The 17,741-nt window shown below is 37.0% G+C and overlaps 1 protein-coding gene across 11 annotated transcripts in view; it reads right to left on the reverse strand.

The window, feature by feature from the left end:
* Positions 1 to 17,741, reverse strand: part of R3HDM1 (R3H domain containing 1) — a 91,412-nt gene that overhangs the window by 63,326 nt on the left and 10,345 nt on the right. For 7 of the 11 annotated variants that reach the window (XM_084780816.1, XM_084780818.1, XM_084780817.1 and 4 more), the window contains exons 3-8: positions 17,334 to 17,375; positions 16,789 to 16,878; positions 11,874 to 11,988; positions 10,763 to 10,841; positions 1,066 to 1,125; positions 842 to 982 (exon numbers count right to left, since the gene is read on the reverse strand). In XM_084780816.1, the coding sequence (XP_084636942.1) occupies positions 842 to 982; positions 1,066 to 1,125; positions 10,763 to 10,841; positions 11,874 to 11,988; positions 16,789 to 16,878; positions 17,334 to 17,375 (527 nt within the window). Of the gene's footprint in view, positions 1 to 841; positions 983 to 1,065; positions 1,126 to 10,762; positions 10,842 to 11,873; positions 11,989 to 16,788; positions 16,879 to 17,333; positions 17,376 to 17,741 lie in introns of those variants that run through there. The other 4 variants (XM_084780822.1, XM_084780820.1, XM_084780815.1 and 1 more) reach the window with 3 other exon arrangements.

Below are 17,741 nucleotides of genomic sequence, written 5' to 3' on the forward strand. Positions count from 1 at the left end.
AAGTGAGTGATAGAGGGACAAGACTCTGGGAACTAGCTGACCAGAAGAAAGGCAGAAAAACAGTGACATGAAGAGCATTATTTGTGCCACTTGAAACTGATGGCTACTTATCTTAGGTTCCTTTCTACCATAAATGAAAAAACACAGAGACTACTTTTGTGCAATGAGTGGTGGCACAGGTCTGTAGTCCTAGTGCTGCAGGGAACATGAGGCGACAGGTCGCTGTTTAGAACTCAAGGGATTCAGCCCAGGCCCCTGGGCATTGCTAGGCAAGTGTTGTACCATTGAGCCCAATGCTCAGCTTTTAAAAGCAGTAACTTTTAAAACAGTGGGCTCCTAATCATCAACATTTCTCCTCAGTAAATCAGATATGACCCAAGAAAGGAACACAGCAATTTGGAAGACACTACACTAACCACAGCTCCAGTTTCTTCAGATTTGAGGTAGAAACAACAAAACAGAACAAAACAAAACATAGCCAACAAAATAGGATTTTGGAAATGATAGTAAGGTGGTAGACTGAATGTGACAAGTGTCAAACCCTGCTTGGCACTTTTTATTTTTATTTTTAAATTGCCTAAAGGTGGTCATAAATACCTAAATTAATTTTTTAAAAAATCATTAAGAGTGGTTGTCAAACATAGCTGACAGCACGCCCTCCAAGGTGGGTGTTGCCGTTCCTCTAACAAGTTTCCTGTCTCCCTCATCTGAATACAGGTTTGCATTTTGCTTCTAGGGAGATAAGTGTACTCTTTGGCTCTATCACATGAAGTTACTGCAGATGAAGAAGCTGTAGGAAGGCAAGCATTAGTCCACAGACAACGCAACGCTGTGCACTCACATTCTTGTGTTGCTAGTTTTGTTCACTATGACAGACTTCCCGCTCTGATCAACATTGTGGTCTAATCCAAAGTAGGCAGCCACTCTGTGTAATAGCATCCTGTGGTAAGATGTCATTGGGGGAAACTTCTTACGTGGGGACCTGAAAAGAAAACAACAGCCAATTTAGTAATCCAAGGAGAATTATAATGACAATTTCTTTTCTTGTTAAATGTCAGAACTTACTCATTATTACCAATGAAATCTAAAATTTCTTGTTCCAATTTCAGCAGCATCATTCTGTCCCTGAAAGAAAAGTATGAAGATCCTTAGATGTAAAACTCAGCACTGACGTGTAATCATAAATGTCAACAGGTTATGAATTCACATAACTAATTCCTCCTTATAAATAGCACATTTGCTGGGCAGTGGTGGCACAGGCCTTTAATCCCAGCACTTGGGAGGCAGAGGCAGGTGGATCTCTGTGAGTTCGAGGCCAGCCTGGTCTACAAAGTGAGTCCAGGATAGCCAAGGCTACACAGAGAAACGCTGTCTCAAAAAACCAAAAACCAAAGCAAACCAACAACATGAGAACAACAACAACAACAACAACAAAAACCAGCCTAGCACATCCAGAGATATCACAAGCTTGATACTACATTACTTGTAAGCTTTGTAAAACATGTTGTAAGAGGCTGAAAGCTTTTTTTTTTTTAAGTGTAACTCTTTATGGTAGAGTTGTCCACATGCACTAATGTGGACAGGACAGTGCATACCCTAAGAGCCCACAGAAACATGGGATGCTAATAATGGTTACTCCTAACAGAATCCAAAGTGCCTACTGCTTACTCTGTAAGTTGCTATTATGTGCTTTTAAGATTTTGAGAAAGTTTCCCATAAAATCAAAATGAAGGAAAGACATCCTCCATCTAACTGAACCGGCAGTCAAATGAGTATCTGCATGTGCTCCTTTGGTTCACTGGGGTCCTATTCAGGGCACTTAGGCTGCAACAAGTCAGTGCAATCATTCTTCTTGGTTCTTATACACTGAGAATATGGCTCTAGGATTTTCCTCTACTCACTGCATGTTTCATGTTCATCTGAGGTGGGGGTGGGGTGGGCAAGGAGACAAAAAACTCCCAGAATCTTAAAGCTAGAGATAGCTTTATAGATTGTCTTGTAAAGATATTAAGTTCAAGAAAGCAATGCCTAGGGAATTCGCTAAAATTTAAAATAAGTGTTGGTAGCCTCTTCTTGGGTTACCTGAAAGTCTGTGCATCAATACTGAGTTTGGTCTTCCCCATGCACTGCAAAACAAGCCCCACAAAACTGAACAATAACTTTTAGTCTATTCATTTGTTTGACAAAGTTAACAAAGTTAATGTACAAAAAGAGAAAACTATTTTTACAAAATAGTTTCAAACCCAAATCCAATACCAGTACATTTTCATGCAAATTCAAGTAATATTCAATTTGTCCTCTGGCAAATAGAAGGGACCACCTTCTATTTACTGTGGTATGACAGAGTGAGAATTTTAGGTTACCATATCCTATGATCCTATGTGTTTGTGTGTGATGGGGGAAGCATAAAAGAGAGATAAATTAGGTGGTCCCACTAGCCTGCTTCTATGTTGCCTGGCAACCTCTGAAAACAAGTACACTGGATAAAAAGAACCCACCAGCCTCTTTCTCTCTTGATCCCTTCTTTCCAGGTCTCTCCCATTTCTGTCTATCTGTTTCTCTCTGTGATGGGTGCCCTCCCCTTTTCTCCTCTCCTCCGTCTTTCCCACAATAAATCTCCTTTCACACCAGATGATCTGTTATGTGGCATCTTTATATATTTTAGCAGTATGCATACTTGTTCATGTGGGTATGCACATACACACATACCTGCATACAGATGTTCAAGCTGGGATGTCTTTCTTGATAACTTTGTGCCTTTTTTTTTTTTGAGACAGGATCTTTTACTGAACCTAAAGCTCACACTGGTTAGAATGGCTGGCTACCAAACCCGTAAGATTATCCTGTCTTAACTTCCCAACACTAGGATACAGGCACACCGCCATGCCCAGCTTTCTTTTAAAGGGGAGGTAAGATTTTATTTGTATATATGTATATGTATGAATGCAAGTGTGTGGATGCTCTTGGAAGCCAAAAGTGGTATAGGAGTACCTGGGGCTGGTGATTGTGAGCTGCCCAATGTGAGTCTTGGGAACCAAACTCTTGTCCTTTGAAGAAGCAATAAGTGCTCTCAATCTCAGTGGCAGCTCCTGAGCTCCTAAGCTGAGCTTTTCACATTAGTGCTGGGATCCAGATGGAAATGATCATGTTTGCTTGGCAAATACTTTACCTGCTGAGCCATCTTTTCGGTTCCACTTTTTTCCCTACTGATTTCCTCCACGCGCCACCCCCTCCTTTTTAAAGACATGATCTTAATGACTTGCTCAGGCTGGCCTTGAACTCAAGCTGTGATCTAATCCTGGAATCTGTGATCCTCCTGCTCAGCCCCCTTGAGTAGCTGGTATTGCAGACCTATACCATCAGGCCATATATTTTTTTCTGTTTTGTGTTTAAAGACAGAGTCTTGCTATGTAACCTAACCTACTTTCAAGTTTGAGAGTCTCTGGCCTTAGCATCCTGAATTCTTAGGTTACAGGTGCACATCACTGCATCCTGTACCACCCCTATGTAATTCTCCTATTGAGTTAATTATTGCTGCAAATTTTATCTACCTTCTTTGGTTCCACTGCCACACATCTGGGTCCTAGCAGTCAGAATTTCACTATTTCCTAGTTCTGGTCTAACCTGTCCCATGTGGAGCATGCATAATAATAGTCTTCTAAGAGCACTTATGCAACCGTAACATTCCCTTAGTTTGCTATGTCAGAGGTTTCCTATTGCTCTTAGAATTCAAATTCTGTAACATGCAAGATAAGCATGAAGTGGGCTTTATTTCCCAATGAAGTCAGAAAATTATCATTATTCTGGACCACCTCTGGTCTATCTTGGTCCTTAAGCACCTCTTATACTGCCTTGTTACTTAAGTTGCTTGCCCAGAACATCCTCTGATAGTCTCTTAAAACTTTTTCTTTTTCTTTCTTTTTTTAAAAACTTTTTCATAGTTATCATATATACATATAAAATATAGGTTCTAAACAAATTATGTTTCACATAAAATAAATAAAAATATTTCATGTAAAATCTTTACATAATCTTTCATTAAATTTGGGGGATAGAGGATTTATTTCTTTCATAGAAATCTTCCCCATGAAACAGATTCATTTGCTTAACAGATCTTTTTCTTTAAAAAATATTTTTAGACTTATTTTTTTTAATTTTGAGTGTTTTGCTTGCATGCATATCTATCTGTCTGTCTGTCTGTCTGTCTGTCTGTCTGTCTGTGCACCATGTGTGTGCCTGGTGCCTGTGGAAGACAGAAGTCATCAAATCCAATGGAGTTGGCGCTACAAAAGATTTGTTCTTAGGTGCTGAGTCATCTTTCCAGCCCTTGGATTCTTTTTCATCTGTACTTTTGGGATCAAATTGCTTTGAGATGATATAATTTTCAGTAATTCTCCCACTTTTACAAACTAAAAATGATAAAAAGAATACAATAGTAGTTTATTTAATAGAGTTCATATAGCAGTGCACTTATAAACTGGTATTCTGTCAATGAAGTAAATAGCTGATAGAAGATATTTCAAACGTTCTCTGGCTTGAAGTATATAATTAGAAGAAAAAACTATTGTCTCAATAGGGAAAATATAAAATATAAAATATAAACTCTATAAGCCATTGACAGAAACTCAGGCTTTTCTTACCTAACATGGTAACCAATGGATTATAAGTGACTTTTGTATTATTATCATCTCCATCAATTTTTTTAAACTAACTTTCTGTACTGTTAGTAGAATATACTAGGAAAACAAGGAGCAATAACTTTCCTAAGATCTTAACCTCAGACATTCTGCCTTTTATTCACTGTAGTAGTACAAGATCCTAAAATTTCCAATCTATAAACAAGGTTAAGGGGATTTTGGTATTGCACATAAACTAAAAAGTAAGCCAATATATGCGATCATTCAACCCATACAAACAAGTATTTCAAACAAAATGCTATAAAACTCCTTAAAGTTAAACGCAGGAGCAATAGTCTATGGGTTTTCAGTGTTCTGGTCATTGTAATAGAACTAACTTTAGAGACTGTATGGCAAATTCAACAAGCAGAAAACAAAAATGCTCCTGCAGGTTACCACCATTCAATGCTTCATGCCCCTGGGCAAATTTCTATAACATGTGAGAAAGTGCTGTAATGTTACTCCAACAAGTAATGTTTAAGAGTACTTTACAAAAACACAGAACTACCTATGAGCAAACCCAAATCATGTCAGTAAATATAACTTTGACAAACACACTTTCAGGCTTCTAGCTTCAGTGAGGCCTCTGAAAATATTTCTTGCAAACAGAAATCCTAGATACTTCATTATTTATCAGTTTAAAGTAAGTTCAATAGCCTGAGAATTAAAGTAAAAATGGTTTAATGATCTAAAGGAAAAAACCTGAAGGGTCAGCTCAGTATGCATGAGGCACATAGTTCAATTCCCTACAACTGCCAAAAAAAAAAAAAAAAAAAGAAGAAGAAAGAAAAAAATATATAGTGCTAATGTAATAGCTAAGCAGGTAAAAGAACTTGCTGCCAAGCCTAATGATTGGCTGGATCCATAGGACTTTTGTGAAGGAAGAGATCCAACTCAGACAAACTGTCCTGTGACCTACACATAGCTATAATGTGACACACACACACACACACACACACACACACACACACACACACACACACAAAATAATAGATGTAATAATTGAAAAAGTGTATTTAGCATCAAGTAGAACTCTCTAGGACATACTCAGTCCGGAAACCATTATTGGAAATCTGCTGTAATTAATTCTATACCAAGTACTAGTCGTTTGTGTCACTGAAGAGTTCAGCTATTTAGCAAAAATGAAGTGAAATCCCTGCACAATGACAGTAGTAATAGTGTATGCATTAGGGATTTACGAATTATATGCCCATTCACTAGCTTAAATAAAACTATATATAGAAGAAATAAAACACTGGTAAAGCTGCAATGCAATATGGGTGAGCACTGGAAACTATACTAAATGATGACTTAGCAGATAGGCGGCTGCCCTAGGTAGCTTAAAAACCCATGACGTCATTGCCTACCACCACCAGGTGTGTCAGACTATAAAGGGGCCAACCTGCTACCTTGCCTCTTTCTAACATTCTCTTTCTCTCTCCCTCGCACTTTCTCTGTCTACCTGTTTTTCTCTCTGTCCTCCTGGATGCACCTTCCTCCCTTCTCTCTCCATGCTTCTACAATAAATCTTATACCATACATTTTGTGTGGCACATACTTAACAAAGACCATGTATTTGGTAGGTTGACTGAAATGCTGGTCCAGAAGAGGAAAAAATATAAGAACAGAAAACACATTAGAAGTTTTGGGGTAAGCAGTGGCGGTGGCATATGCCTATAATCCCAGTACTCGGGAGGCAGAGGCAGGCAGATCTCTATGAGTTCTAGGCCAGCATGGTCTAGGTCTACACAGTGAGTCTGAGAAACCCTGTTGCAAAAAACCAACCCCTCCCCAAAAAAATCTGGAGTAATCTATTATATTTTGTTTTATTATTATTTATTTATTATTGGCACAGTGACAGCTAAAGGGTGCTTTTTCTTAAAGAGAAGTAAAAAGAAGCTCTACAAATGTTCTTTGATAGGTGCAAGCAGCTGTGAATATACTAAAAGCATTAAGCTATACATTAAAAAGAACATGCAGATAAATTTAAAAACTGTTGTATTTTTAAAGGAAAAGAGAATCAAACAACAGAAAATGTTCCTTGCTGGGTTTAGTTTGGTTTGCTTTTGGGAAAAGTTAAGAGACATAGTTTTGCCCATTTGGATCTTACTTAACACTAGCTATGTATTTCCTATCTTTCCAACTATTCCTGAGTCCACTCAGTTCTGGTCTCCACCATCCTACTACAGAGGAAGAAAGTGTTAAAGTACCCAGCAGCTTTCTGATTTCTCACTCTAATGGGATAGTTAGAGTATTTCTACTTATCTATCTTCTTTGAAACTGTTCTTTTGATGTAGAAGAAACTCAAGATAATAGAACTAATGTAATTAAGGATTTACCCATACATTTGCTTAGAAGATATTAAACCACACAAAGTATAATTTAGCTAATTAAGGGAGTACTATCTTTCCAACTATCATTTAGTCCAATAACCAGACCTGTTAGATAAGCAAAATTTCTGATGCTAGGATGTGAACACTTGTTAACCAGGATTGTCCAGCCACGAGGCCCAGCCTCAAAAGATAACTGTAACAAATTACAGTTATGAAGTAGCAACGAAAATAATTTTATGACTTGGGGGGCTCACCATAACATGAGGAACTGCATTAAAGTGCTGCAGTGTTAGGAAGGTTTAGGACCACTGCTAGAGACTAAAACTAATGTTAAGTCTTGCCTGCAATAAAAGCCGTACTCTTTTCTTGAGAAAAGCCTAGCTCTGTAAGTTGGGTAAGATGATCCCTGGTAATAACTACTATAAAAGAACCCTGGTGCACGTAAGAGATAATTCTGGCATATCTTTGCTGGGTAAATCTTTCCTTTAACCAAGCGACCAGACTTGGAAGTCTCTGCTTAAGCTATTCAAAGTGTAACCTGGGGCTGGGACTAGAGATTTATGGATGACAGCATCCATGAATATGTAAGCTTAAGATGTCTGTGAGTTTGTAAAATCTTCTATTCAAGTCCAGCTTCTTTGGGCATTAGCCACAGCCAGCCACTTCTATTTTTTCCCCCAGTATTATTCTCTAAGTGTGCAGAGTAATTTCTCACAGGAAAGACATATTATTTCGGTAATACTTTGGCAGACATCTAGGTCAAGAAGCCTTAGGATTCATCTGCCAGCTTTTGAGATCAAGGCTTTCCCTTTATACCTTCCTTTTAAATTAGCATTTTAAGATAATTTTGCACTTGTCATTTGTTTAAATACCTCTGGGTAAACTCACCCCCAATAAGCTGCATTTCTACTGACTTCCCAATCTGTAAGTCAATGCTGACTCATTCACTTGATAACAGCCTTTTAATTGCCCTTCCTGCCCTATTTTTGCCTGCTACTTAACTACTACCTCAGTCAGAAATGTACATGCTATTCTCAGTAGCCTTCCATATTCTAAGAATCATCAAGCCCTAACATGATCATTTTCTGAATATCTTTCTTTTGGGGGGGGGCGGGTTGAGACAAGGTTTCTTTGTGTAGCCTTGACTGTCCTGGACTCGCTTTGCAGACCAGGCTGGCCTCGAACTCACAGCAATCCACCTGCCTGTGCCTCCTAAATGCTGGGATTAAAGGTGTGCGCCACCACCGTCTGGCTCTGAATATCTTTCAAACTTGCCTCTCCAGCTCTGCCCTCAAACTGGGGATTGAAATTTGGGACTCATTAATGTTAGTCAATTACCCTATCACTGAGTTATACTCCCAAACCTCTTTTTCCTGTATACTGAGATCTTTTTAAGGCTTCCCAGCTAGACTTGAACTTGTGGTCTATTTGTCTCAGTCTTCAGGACAGCTAAGACTGCAGGACTGTACTAGCAAGCCTGACAGCACCTCTGTATTTGTTAGGATTTCCTGGTCACTCTCTTACCTTATCGTGCTTTATGACAAAGAAATCTCTCTAAATACCCAAAGCTATTCTTTAAAACCACCAATCTGATTATATGGTATTGTTCTGTATAAATCTGGCAATTATTCAAAATAGCATGCATCTGGCAATTCAAAATAGCATGCATGTTCAGTATTTTTCAAATAAGTCACACAACTAGCATTTCAAAGAAGGCAGTTTCCATTAATCACTGTTAGGTTCACAGGTCTTTTTAAAAACATGCCTGATGTCCTAGTGGCTTTGAAAAGCTGCTGGGACACACAACAACAAAACTATGGGCCGAATCCTTTACAGTTTGTTTATGTTTCATTTTGCATCTTGAGACAGGATTTCACTTTGTAGCCTCATAACCTCTTGTAGCTTGCAGCAATATGCATTCCTCAGTGTCCCAAGTGCTGGGATTACAATTGCTAGGGGGGGTGGTGGTGACACAGGTATTCAATCCCAGCACTCAGGAGGCAGAGGCAGACAAGTCTATGAGTTCCAAGCCATCCTAGTCAGCCAGAGCTACAAAGAGAGATCCTGTCTCGAAAAAACCAAAAATAAATAAACAAGTATCAATGGCAATGCCCTGCTTGTCCTGTTGTGTACACAGCCATGCACACAAAGATTCATTTTTATTTTATATGTGTGTATGATTGTCGGAATATATACCATGTGTGTGGGTGCCCATGGAGCTCATAAGAGGACGTTGGATCCCAGAAGCTGGAGTTACAGGCAGTTGTGAGCTGCATGGTGTGAGTGCTGGGAGCTGAACTTGGGTCCTCTTACAGAGGAGCAACTGCTCTTAACAGCTGAACCATTTCCTAGCGCCTTCTTCTGATTGTTATAGCAGCTGAACAATCTTTACAACATTTGTTATACTTTAACTATTTATTTAATTCTGTCTCTAGCAGAAATAGTAACTAAGGCATCTTCCTCATATTTACATATACTAGCAATAAGCTTCGTTCAATGATCAATTGAACCTATCTTCTATTGAGGCTACTAAGAAATAAACTTAAACAGGAAAGAGTCACGCAGAGTGGCTTGTCTTCTTGCTCACTTCACGTCCTTCACGTCCCATCACTGCAATGAGACCACTGTTTAAAAATTATTTTTGTTTTTTGAGATTGTAACAATTTTTTTTTATCACTTCCCCCTCCTCTATCCAAACCTTCCCATGTACACCCCCTCCTTAATTTCGGTCAAATTCATAGCAAAGAGATCATTTTTAATTTGATGGACCTCCTTTAGGGCTAAGTACAAAACTGAAAGTCAAGTGAACAGTAGACATAGCAAATTTTGAATGCGATCAATAGTTAATGATCATGCCGGAGCAAGACAGAATGAAAGTCTCAGATATGCCAGGCCCGGTGGTGCATGCCTGTAATCTGAAAACTTGGGGAGGTGAAGGCAGGGGGATTTATGTGAGTTCTAGGCCAGCCTAGTCTACAAAGGGAGTCTAAGACAGCCAAGGCTACACAGAGAAACCCTGTCTCAAAAAACCAAAATCACCAAACAACACCCACCTCCAACAAAACCAAAGTCCCAGAGAGACTAAAGGCACTCTTCACATTACTTCCTAGGTGCTCCTTTCCAGACAGTCTCATCTTTGCTCCACTGACACATAACTACCACATTGGGGAGCCAATAACTTGAGGGGAGTTTCTCAAACAAGGTACGTTTTACCCCATGAAAGTGCTGGTGACGTGTATTGCGGGTGGCCCTTTTGTGGGCCTCAAAGGCCCCTGCCAAAAGTTTACAACTAACACCTCTGATGCTAGGCAATGAATTTCACAATTCAAGTACTGGCTTAAATGAGCATTAAAAAGCTTTTGGTTGGAAGTTTATAAGCCCAGCAAGAAAGAACAAAATGTACTCATAACAAGTGACTACACAGTGTTCTTACTCGGGTGGATTTGTTATAGAAGATACTCATGATTAAATCTTATCTCTTAATCTCAATTCAAAGTCTAAATATATTGGCGCCTTTCTATTTCTGAAATGCATAAAGAATAGGAACGATTTCACATCACAACATGAATAATGCAAAGATATTTATACATTTGCATTTTGTAAACTAACATCTTAGTATTAAGAACTAAACTGCTTCTGGTATATTCCACATAACTACAATCTTATCCTACAACTTGAACTCAATAACGAAAGCATACATAGCAAGAATATGATACTCTATAAACAATGTAAACCTTATAAATTTAATTTTACCTGGGATTGTTTTTTAATGTATTTACTAAAAATTCATGTAGATCTATGCCAGTTGAATCAGTGTATTCTTGACTGGAATCTAAAAAACAACAACACAAAAACCCAGTATAAAGTTGTTTGAACACAAATCCTTTTCCCTTTTGTACATTATGTCTATCTTAAGTAAAATGCATTGCCTCATGAAGAAAAAAATACTGATAAAAAGGAAAAAGGGAATTTATAATGAAGGCAGATGAACATAATTTTTAAACTTGAATATATTTTCATGACATGGGCTAATATAACTGCCTACATTCTTAAATTTAATGTCAGGCTAAATTTATTTATTTCTTTAATTATCCTAATGTACTCATCACATTCTCATGTTCAAACATGTTTCCTTAGGTCAAAAACTGAATGTTTTAATAATTATTTCTAACTGTAGCAAACATAAAAAGCTTAATCTGTCTCGAAAAACCAAAAAAAAAAAAAAAAAAAAAAAAAAAAAAAAAAAGCTTAATCTGCATGACTGTATCTAAATGGAAACAGTAATTCGGAAGGTAAGCATTTTAGTGCTAAAATAATTGAAAATTCTTGAAATTCAGTGCCAAAGGTTTGCTTTCAAAATACCTCTTAAACTAATGTTTATTTATTCCCTTTAAATGTAATACCCTTATAACACTGGTAAACACAATGAGTTCATAAATAGAACATTTTTATTGAACTGTAATGTTCAATAATGAAGATGCTTAAAACTTTTTATGAAGACAAACATTCTAGGACTTCCATCAATATTTTTAATGTGGCACCAGTTCTTTGTACTGATAAGGAATTAGTAAGTAGTGATACAGTTAGTGGATCCACTATAACACAAGTGGATTTGGCATTTGAACATGAGTGAGATCAGTATGAGAGTTTGATGATCATTTTCCTTGGTAACTCAGATTTATGTTACAATTTTTGGTTAGAGGATCTTAAAACATTATAAATAACCGTGATATACCAGATATTACATCATCCCTCCAGTGTGTTGTACCATTTTCAATGAAGATATGACATGTTATTCAAGGGGTTAAAAAAGTATTGATAATGAAACTAATTTTTAACCTAAAAAATAAAAATAAGTACTAACCTCTTGATAGCATTTTTCTGGGCAATTTATCACTGGCTTTTTCTTTATCTGTTTCATCTTTTGAGGGCTTTTCCTCTTTTTCAAATGATTGTGTTAACTGGATTTGAATTTTTTCCTGTTGGAAGGAAAAATTAATTACTCAATGAAAATATAAACTGATTCAGTATTAAGTACTGGCATTTCCTAAGTAAGTAACTCAAAACTGTATGAAGGACAAAAAGGAGAAGAGATTTTTTTCATTTAATCCAATTAAACATGTAAATTAACAGCTGAGCCATTTCTCCAGCACTTAAATATTCTAAGTTAGAAAGCAACTTAAGCTAGGTGTGGTGGCACACCTTTAATACCAACACTCACAGGCAGAGGCAGGTAAATCTGAGTTCGTGAGTTTGAGGCCAGCCTAGTCTACTTAGTGAAACCCCTGTCTCAAAACAAACAAAAAAGAAACTTAAAATATCTTGAGAAAAATGGTTAAAACAATACGTCCAGCCAGCCATGGTGGTGGCACATGCCTTTAATCCCAGCATTTAGGAAGCAGAGGCAGGTGGATCTCTGAATTTGAGACCAGTCTGGTCTACACAGCAAGTTCCAATACAGCCAGGAACATAGAGAGATGCTGTCTCAAAACTAAAGCCAAAAATACACCTAATATGTTCATTTGAATGTATCAATTAAAGCATATCTTTAAAATTGTTCTGGAGCAAATAAATGTTTCCTGAGTGGTAACAGTTTCAGTGCATTCTCTTACATAACTCTTTAGAGGTCAGAACTCAGCTCTTCTTGACCTATTGTTCGGGTGGAGATACTCACCACGATTATTAGTCATGACAATAGAAATGTGTTAGCATAAGAAAATAATTAACAAAACTTAGTTTCTTCTTGAGATAGTCAAATGTATTCTAAGCTAGTTTTGAACTTGCTATATACAGGAGAAGGATTCTGAATGTCTAATCTTGCCTCCATCTCCCAAGTGCTGGGATTACAAGCGTGCAATACTACATTTCATTCATGTGGTACTAGGGATGGAACCCAGGGTTTTGGCATGCTACAAGCACTGCCAACTGAGCGACATCTCTAGCTCAAGTTTAATTTCTTGAACATCCCATATACGCACACTGCCTTCTTTCTTTTGCAATACAAAAATATAAGCAGAAACAGTTTTAAAATCATGACACCTGTTTTCTCACTTGAGATTTATGTATCACTGTGCCTACTTCAATCACCACAAAGATGCTTTAGAAAGATATAAAATATTTTGTTTCTTGCTGATCTATAACAACTACAAACTAGCCATACCATTAAAAAAAAAAAAAGAAAATAATCTTATGTTGAAAATGTCACTAAAGCAATTTTAAAACCATCAGAGATTACTAGAAAATTATTTACATACCCCAAAAAGCAAAGATTATATTGAGCTGTTTGTTCAGGGAAAAATACAAAAAATATACAATAAACTTCAGGCCATTTCAACTAAAGATAAAGTGTGACCTATTTTAGATTAAATTATACTTTTGTTCATTACTTAACTTTTCTGTATATAGTAGCAGAAGTGGTCAGTAACACAAGGGATACAAATGTCAGGATTCTCAAATTTATTGCCAGCAGAATTTCTCTTAAACTTCTCCCCACCGATATAAAATTACTTTCAGAACAACCAATTACTTTCAGAACAACCACTAGAAGAATTTTGGTTATATACACAACAGTAAGCTAGCCAGGCGTGGTGGCACACACTGTAATCCCAGCAGTCAGGAGGCAGAAGCAAAAGGACCTGGTCTACAAAGTGAGTCCAGGACAGCCAAGGCGACACAAAGAAACCCTGTCTCAAACAAATAAACAATAACAAAAAACAAACCAAAAACCAAACCAAAGGAAACCAACCAAACAAACAAAAAACCAAAAAACTGAAACAAAATAACAACAACAAAAGATAATTAGTTACTGTTTTCTTGCTCTCATTTTTTCTTCCTTCCAATCCTGCTGAGTTGAACTTCAGGGGCTGGGGATATTGTTCCACACTGAGTTCTTGGACCTTCACTAAAAGGTACTTTCAATGACTCCAGATTTCATTTCTAAATTCTTTCACTTGGGTTATAGGCATTAATTTACAGATATTAAATTATTTAATCAATAGGAACTATATTATAAAACTCGAGTAGAGAAGGCTGGTGTCCAACCCATTGTTGGAAGCTTTATCTAGCATCAAGGACTAGAACAGCTAGCAGAACACTTATTTTCTTTTTTTTTCTTGGCTTTTCGAGACAGGGTTTCTCTGTGTAGCCTTGGCTGTCCTAGACTCGCTTTGTAGACCAGGCTGGCCTCGAATTCACAGCGATCCGCCTGCCTCTGCCTCCTGAGTGCTGGGATTTAAGGCGTGCGCCACCAACGCCCGGCTGGAACACTTATTTTCTAGTTCCCTTTCAGGTGCATTTTAGTGAACTGAAGGCATGGGAAAAAAGGTTTCTCCTTTTTAAAATAGCTTTTGTTTAAAGAGGCAATAGAGATTTTTTTTTTCTTTTTTTTTGGAGAGACAGGATCTCTCTGGAATGTCCTGGAATTTTGTAGACCAGGCTGGCCCCAAACGCAGAGATCCGCCCATCTCTGCTTCACTGAGCACTGAGATTACAGGCAGGTGCCACTGTGCCCGGCTGCAAACAAAAATGATTCAATTTAAGAGAAACCGAAAACAACACAGAAAGTAAGTGGGATAACTAATTCTAACTTAACATCTTATGCAAGTGGTAAAACTCTTTTTAAAACATAAATATACAACCAGTAATAAATATATGTGCTAAGAATCAACATATAACCTAGTAAATATTTTCAGAGGAATTTCTACGACATAGGTTTTTTTTTTTTAAAGTATATCATAAGACATCTCCCATTGCCCCAAACACGTTTCACATAAGGTAAAATAAACTTAAATTTAAAAGAAGGATCATGACAGCTTTTCCCATAAGACACAAATGGCCACCTCTTCCCATTTCCTCAACCTCACTGGATTATAAATGCCATGAGGCTAAGATAACACAGCACATTTTTTCAACAGAACGAACAAATGAACTTTCAAAACATACTCCATGAGCAACCACATTCTTGAGTCTGACTTATAAAAGAAACTTCCAAGCTTAGCAGTAGTGGCACATGCCTTTAATCCCAGCTCTTGGTAGGCAGAGACAGTAGATCTCTAAGTTTGAGGCCAGCCTGCTCTACAGAGTTCCAAGAGAGCATCTCTGTACCACAGGCATGTCTGCTGCTGTGGGGACCAGAAGATGTGTTACAGCCTTAAAAGGTACAGGTGGTTGTGAGCAGTCACGCGGGTGCTGGGAATTAAGTCTGGATCCCTTCCCTGGAAGAGCAGCCAGTGCTCTTAACTTCTGAGCCATCTCTCTAGTGCATAAGAGAACTTTTAAAAATTGCTATTTCAAACAACTTTATTGTTTTTTCTCCTTTCAGAATATGCCATAACTCACCAGCCTTACTAACAACCAGCTAGGTAATGCTTAATTAAGAACCATCCACATTCCATAAAACAACTGCCTGAAGGACTATGCTTAAAAGCTTTTAGAGGCAACAATACTCATTAAACATTTTGAGAGTATTTCTGACTTTGCTAGAAAAATAGTACTACCAAATACATTTAATTCCATATATACAATATGTATATTTTACATAGCTCCAATGGGGGTGAAAATATCAAATGAATTTTGAACATCTGAACTGCCAAAAACTATTTTAAAGATTATTTATTATTACCTATAATCTGTTTTAAAATTTTCCCTTTTGTACATCTCAGAAGTAAAATATAGTGATCTGTAAAAGTAGGACTCACTATAAGCATGGGACAACTAACTTTATTATCCACAGTGTCTCTTCAAAGATATCACTTAAGTCATGGGAAAGGAGAAAAGGCTTGTTTGCTTCAATCAAGAAATGTACAACTGATATTTGCTTTAAAAAAAAAACTTTTTTAAAAAAAGACAAGTGTTTTTTTGTTTTTTTTTTTTGAGACATGGTTTACTGTTTAGCTCTAGATGACCTGACACTTGCTATATAGATTCGAATGGCTACTCAAAGAGATCTACCAGACGCTGGCCCACAATGCTAGAACTAAGGCTGTACCCCACTACTCCTCTGACATTGACAATTTGAAAATAGATGTACAACATGTTATGGCTTTTTCATTTAAAATTTTTTTCATGGTTTCTTAAATAAGCACAAGTTGTCTCACTTATTTAGAAACTTAACTTTAAGTTGCCTAAACCCTTCTTATGAAGCACAAGCCACTCACTAACACCCCAGTTACCATATCGTCTGCAGAGCTGAAAATACTGTTCAAACAGCACCAAAGACCATCTGCAGTTAAGATTAACAGAAAGTAAAATCAAAGCATTAAAAAGGATATAGGATTCAAACTCTGTGGTCTGCCTGAATCTCAGTCAGAGTTAAAAGTATTAGACAATTACTAAAGACTCATGCAAAATGGACGCTGGCTTTATTATACATTCAGGCTAACTAAACTATTAAGCAGAAGTAGGGTAGTTCCCAGAGAAGCAACAAGAACACAACAAATTTCCAAACTCCAAATTAAAAAGGTAATTATATCATAATTATAATCACTGACTGTAATTTAATATTGATTACTTTTGAATAGTAATTTATAACTTTCTTAAAGTCACATTCCTAGGTAAACATAGAAGCTCAGCTTTTCCAAAAGAGCAATCTCTATTGCAAGCCTCAGAATGAAGAGTTTTCCTTTCATTTGGATTTTTGCTAACAAGTATTATCAACTCAGTTTCATTTGCTACAGATAAAAGAAGACACATACATTCAGCGTTCACTGATCATATCAAAGAATATCTCCAGTTCCACCATGTCTTCAAATAATTTTTGTTTTGCTTTTTTTTTTTTTTACCTGGGTCTCCTGTGATATCTCTGCTGCAGGGGGTGGTGGAGATTCTTCACACACTGCAAGGCTCCGAACTAGCTTTAACTTTGAGCTTGACTAAAGAGAAGTATTTAAAATTAACACTACATTCCATAAATTAGGGCATATTCAAAAGCCCGCTAGAGTGTCTAAACTTTTTAGTTTCCACCACGCATAAAAAAGTAGATGAAATGTGTAAGTTAGATATATCTTTATAGCAATAGCAAGTATGGGGATAATTCCGATTTCAAATCCAACAAATGGTGAGAAAGCCATTTTTCTCTATAGCTAAAAAAAAAAAAAAAAAGAACAACAAAAAACCCACCAAAGATAATTAAAAGCAATGCACAAAAGCGACTAGGCAAGACAAAAAAACAAACAAACAAAAAAATAAAAAAACCAAATAAAACAAAAGAAGCTTTCTAGCCCAAACAAAAGATGAAAAACTAAACTGAATGTGCTGTATGAAAACAAGAATTCATCAAGCATGAAGGAAGGCCTTGGCATGCCAGCACACCAAATAGTTACTATACCTTAGACCTCTTTCCTGTCTGTCCAAATGACTGCAGGGGCCGCTGAATATACAATGAGAAAGATTTTTATTAAATTTCACACTCAAACAGAAAAATTGCTTCTTAATTTATATACCTAAACCACAGAGCTCTCTAAACAAGGAAATCAAAGATGGTGCAGAGATTGATTCCTTCCAAAAGCACAGTCGGAAAAATTACTAAGCCCATCTGTGGATTGGCATTTTTCTTTAAATCAGCAAATTTCTGTGTTAAATGAATGCACTATGGAGTTTTGAAGGTGACTTTTTCATAGTAAAATAAAGCATGTTTCTTCAATATTTTATAACAACATTATTACCAATGTTGGAGTAAGTGGACACACCAAACCACTCAGCAATTTCAATTAGCTGAAGTCATAAAAATTTCAAC

This window comes from Acomys minous, assembly GCF_964271855.1.
Source record: "Acomys minous genome assembly, chromosome: 1".
Taxonomy (NCBI): Eukaryota; Metazoa; Chordata; class Mammalia; order Rodentia; family Muridae; genus Acomys; species Acomys minous.